This window comes from Mus caroli, chromosome 2 (genome assembly GCF_900094665.2).
Source record: "Mus caroli chromosome 2, CAROLI_EIJ_v1.1, whole genome shotgun sequence".
Classification (NCBI taxonomy): Eukaryota; Metazoa; Chordata; class Mammalia; order Rodentia; family Muridae; genus Mus; species Mus caroli.
In genome coordinates, this window is record NC_034571.1 from 3175650 (window position 1) to 3180181 (window position 4532).

General features: G+C 42.7%; 1 protein-coding gene across 4 annotated transcripts in view; it reads left to right on the forward strand.

Annotated features, from left to right (window-relative positions):
- Usp6nl (USP6 N-terminal like) overlaps positions 1 to 4532 on the forward strand; it is a 123402-nt gene that overhangs the window by 62428 nt on the left and 56442 nt on the right. For all 4 annotated transcript variants that reach the window (XM_021154013.2, XM_021154009.2, XM_029470742.1 and 1 more), the window contains one exon: positions 4303 to 4370. In XM_021154013.2, the coding sequence (XP_021009672.1) occupies positions 4303 to 4370 (68 nt within the window). The remainder of the gene's footprint in view (positions 1 to 4302; positions 4371 to 4532) is intronic.

Here is a 4532-nt window from a genome sequence, read left to right on the forward strand (position 1 = left end):
AGTGAGTTCCAGGACAGCCAGGGCTATACAGAGAAAGCCTGTCTTGAAAAACCAAAAAAAAAAAAGTTTGGGGAGATTTAAATGATTTAGACATCAAATTATGTCAAATTTTAAAATGCTTCTGAAAAATACCGTAGTTGTTATTTTTTTCCATAAATTTGTATCTATAGATATTTTCCCATAGACTTGAGTATTAAACTAATATATTAGTAAAGTAAGGGGGTATTTGAAATAGTAATTTCCCAAGTTTCACCATGCTCTATTTTTAAGGACAGGGAATTCTTTACATACCCCCTTTTAACAGTCATGTGAAATTGTACTTAAATCATGTAATATTTTGGCAACGATTTTTTCCAAAGAAGCTTTTTTTAAAAATGGATTTCTCTTGAAAGTGGAGCATTAAGTTATGGTGTACATAGTGGACTAGAACCCTGATTGGATTTTGATTTCCTGACGGCTGGCGCATGTGTATCACTGAGGAGCAGAGGCGGCATTGGGCAGTCCTTGCTCAGACCTTGCATACTTGATCAGACACTAGGTGGCTTTTGGTGGTTTTGTTTCTTTCTTTGTTGTTTTTTTTTTTGTTTGTTTGTTTGTTTTTTGCGGGGGTTGTGATCAAAGTTTTAGGGTAAGTTATTCTCACAATGGAGGTTTTAAATAAGCAATCTAGTATATGTTGAAGGCTTATCAACTGAGACAAGAGAACAGGAAACACATTTTAAGCAGATATGCTATGTTATAGGTGACTACCATGCAGTGTGCAAATTTAGCAGTAGAAAAACTAGTATCTCCTTTTTGTCTCTTAGAAGAAGTATATTTGGCTATAATTTATAAGGTTGGTTGGGCCTTTAATCTACTTTCTTTCTAGAGTACATCATTAATGTTAATAAAGTTTTCTCTCCAGAGAGATACACGAGGACAGGACATTTATAAGGGTATCTTTAAAACTTGCTTATTTTCTGGAGTTTTGATCATGTTAAATAAAGTGCATGGTCGTTCTCTCAGGAAACCAAGATTCAGTCTCAATTTAGTCCAGAATCCAGATCGCTGTTAGACAGTTGGCCTTCCCTGGCAGAGTTCTTTAGTAAAGGTTCATACAGAGCGGCTTGCCCACATTTCTTGGATTATTGACATTGCAGTTCCCACCCACATTATTTCTTGTTCTTCTTTCTTTTACTTTTTAAAACCTTTTCTTCTTATGTCAGAAATCCGTTTGCTTTCCTAGGAATGGTAGGGGGAGTGAAGGCCCACTGTAAAAGATGCCCTAGGAAAACATGTCCGTTGGATTGGAAGGAAGTATTTGGCAGCTCTGGCTACATTCCAGGAGCTTAGTAGGTCCTCAGCTTCCCAGCTTGAATTTTAATTTCTGTGCACTGGGTTTCTTCCCCATCAGTAATGATGTGAGCATATTCCTTCAGAGCTGAGTGGCAGAGGGGAGCCATCTCACGAACAGCTAGTGTCTGTCTGGTTGTTCTGTAAGACCATTCTGTTTAGGTGCTGTTCACACTCACACTGAAAGAGTGCTTACTAATGTTCTGTACCCCTGTCTCCCTAGTGAATCTCTGTCTTCAGGGGGCATTAGTCAGTTCTATAACTGTGAGAAAATACCCTGATAAACAACTTCAATCTGTTTTGTATCTCAGTCCCTACTTGGCTGGCTCCACTGTTGTAGACTCGTGGCAAGGTAGACCATCATGGTTGATGTTGGAGCAGAGAGAGACAAAAGCATGCCCAGTGACCTGCTAATTCACAGGGCATTTGTCTTCCAGGGGTGTTGATGTCCTCACTATCCATTCACCTCTCACTGTGTGCTCAGCTAGAGCCACTCTCTCAGCACATCTCTGATGGACAGCTCATGCCTAAACCGTGATGCTAGGCCTTTAAGAGAGGGGTTCAAGAGTCCCTAAATTGTTTTAGGAATGGGATTTCAGGGAAAAGTAGGCACGTTTGTCCCATCTGTCGTCATTTTTATGGAGCAGTGGTTAAAGAGGTGGGCTGTCCGATCAGGACTGTGTGTTTGGATTTTGAGCGTTACTCTTCTTCACTAGCTGTGCCATTGAGCAATCTGTTTGGTATTGCTAAACCTCATGCACGATGGTTATGATTGGTGCCAGGTTAAGAGTGGTACTTGTCCAACAGTACTGTGAGAATTTGTGGCAAGGCCTGCTAAAGTAGCCACTGCAGTGTCTGCTGTCTGCCAGCCCTCAGCACACTGTGCTGGTGTGCTACCCTTGTTCTTGTGAATTCCCTGTTCTCATGTTTGCCTTGGCCAGGCTTTTCATTTGGACAGCGTTGCCTTTTTCTCCTTGATTGCTAATGCCTTCTACACAGTCTCTGATTTGTATCTTTTCCCTTCTTCCCCTTCCCCTTCCCCTTCCTCTTCCCCTTCCCCTTCCCTTCCCTCCCCCTCCTCCTCCCCCTCCCCTTCTTCCCCTTCCCCTTCTACCTATTCCCCTTCCCCTCCCCTCCCCTCTCCCCTTCCCCTTCTTCCCCTCCCCTCTCCTCCATCACCTATCCACCTACCTATCTGTTCCTGTGATAGTACACAGATCAAAGCCAGCGTGTGGAGGAAAGTGTTATTTGACTTATGTTTTCACGTCACAGTCTGTCAGTGAGGGAGGTAAGGGCAGGAGCTGAAGCAGAGACCATGGAAGAGTGCTACTTACTGGGGTTCTCTCTGTGGCTACTTCAGGCTTTCTTATATAACCCGTCTAGTGGTAGCACTGCCCACAGTGGACCTTGTCCCTCCAATATCAATCATTAATTGAGAAATTGCTGCAGAGATATGTGAACTGATCAGATGGAGGCTTTTCTCAGTTGAGATTTCCTCTTTAGGTTGTCTGTAGTTTGTGTCAAGTTGACAAGACAACAGCAGCAGCAACAACAAAGAACACACTCTCTAGCTAGTTTGAGTCCAGAGTGTTTTGTCACAGCAATAGAGAGCAAACTAGGACGAATTATACATATCTTATTTTTACGCAAACATAAAATATTATTATATGTGGCCCTTTCAGCATCCTTAGTGTTATTTATCCTTCCTTCCTTTCTCTCCCCCTGCATTGCCCGGCTTCCCACTTCCCAGGTAAATCCTCTATGTCCTGTTTTTACGTGAAAATTTAAGCGCTTACCATTAATTCAAAGTATAGCTACAAGGCCTTTGTATGCCCAGCCCAGTTTCTAAATTAATGACACGGAGACCTTTTATTAATTATGAAAGCTTAGACTTGTTCCCAACTAACTCGTAATTTAAATTAACCTTTTTAGACAAATCTGCGTTCTGCCATGTGGCTTGCTACCTTGCCTCAGTCCCAGCACCTGTTTCTTCCTCCTTGTCTTACTGGCAAATCTCCTGCCTCTGATTCTGTCCCAGAGTTCCTATCTCTGCTGGATGCCCTACCTATCCTTTCCTGCCTATCTATTGGCCGTTTAGCTCTTTATTAAACCAATCAGAAGGTGTCTTGGGCAGATGAGCAAGGACAGAGAAACATCTTCACACAGTGTACAAAAAGATTATCCCGCTCTCTTGCTCTTCTTACTCCCTTCCTCTCTTACCCACCCCTCTGTCCCTTCTCTCCCCACATGTTCATGGCCAGCCTCTACTCCTACTCCTTGTGTGTCTCTCTCTGTCCTCCCCATGCCCTGAATAAGCTCTATTCTATATTAAAAAAAAAGATTATTCCAACACAAAGTTGACCTTTGAGTGCTGTCTCCATTACTCTCCTAGTCACTGTGGCCAAATCTTATACTGCATAACAGACACAGCCAAGGAAAGACATGCTTATTTTGGCTTATGGTTTCAGGGGACTGGCTAGGAAGGCAGGGTGATAGGAACCTGTTGCCGAGTCCTCTCAAATGCTCTAAACGAGCAAGCAGAGAGACGTGCCAAGGCTGGGCTCTGTGATCAAGGCCTGCCTTTGCCCCCCTGACCCCATCTCTCAGTCAAGGTTCTGTGTCCCAAAGGTTCCATGGTCTCCCACTACATACAAGCAGATCAAGAGCAGATACTGAGACATGGACTTGGGAGGCGTGAGTAGGTACGGGAGGCACATCTCACTGAAATTACGACCACACCAAGGCCTTAGATTTGTGATGCCGGTGCTGTATCACTAACTTTGCACTCTTTGACTTTATACATAGTGTTGTCATGCTGGGCCACTTAGTATTCTGAAGCTGCACCGAAAACATTGTTTTGATTTTATTACTTTTTCGTTGTAGGCCATATTGCTTTTATGTTCTATTAGTTTTATGACTAACTTTATAATACTCAGGATAACAGCCTATCTAAATTTGATCTCTCCACAGATTCCGACCAGGATGTAGCACTCAAACTTGCTCAAGAACGAGCTGAAATTGTTGCTAAATATGACAGAGTGAGTATCTATATTTACTCTTTAAGTGTGTTTATTAAAAAATTCATATAAATAGAAAGGGGCTTGCTTTTTGGAGAGCTGAAATCACAGGAAGTTTGATGTTTTTGTGAGAACATAGAGTTCAACTCTTTCTTTTCCCTCCCTCCCTCCCTCCCTCCCTCC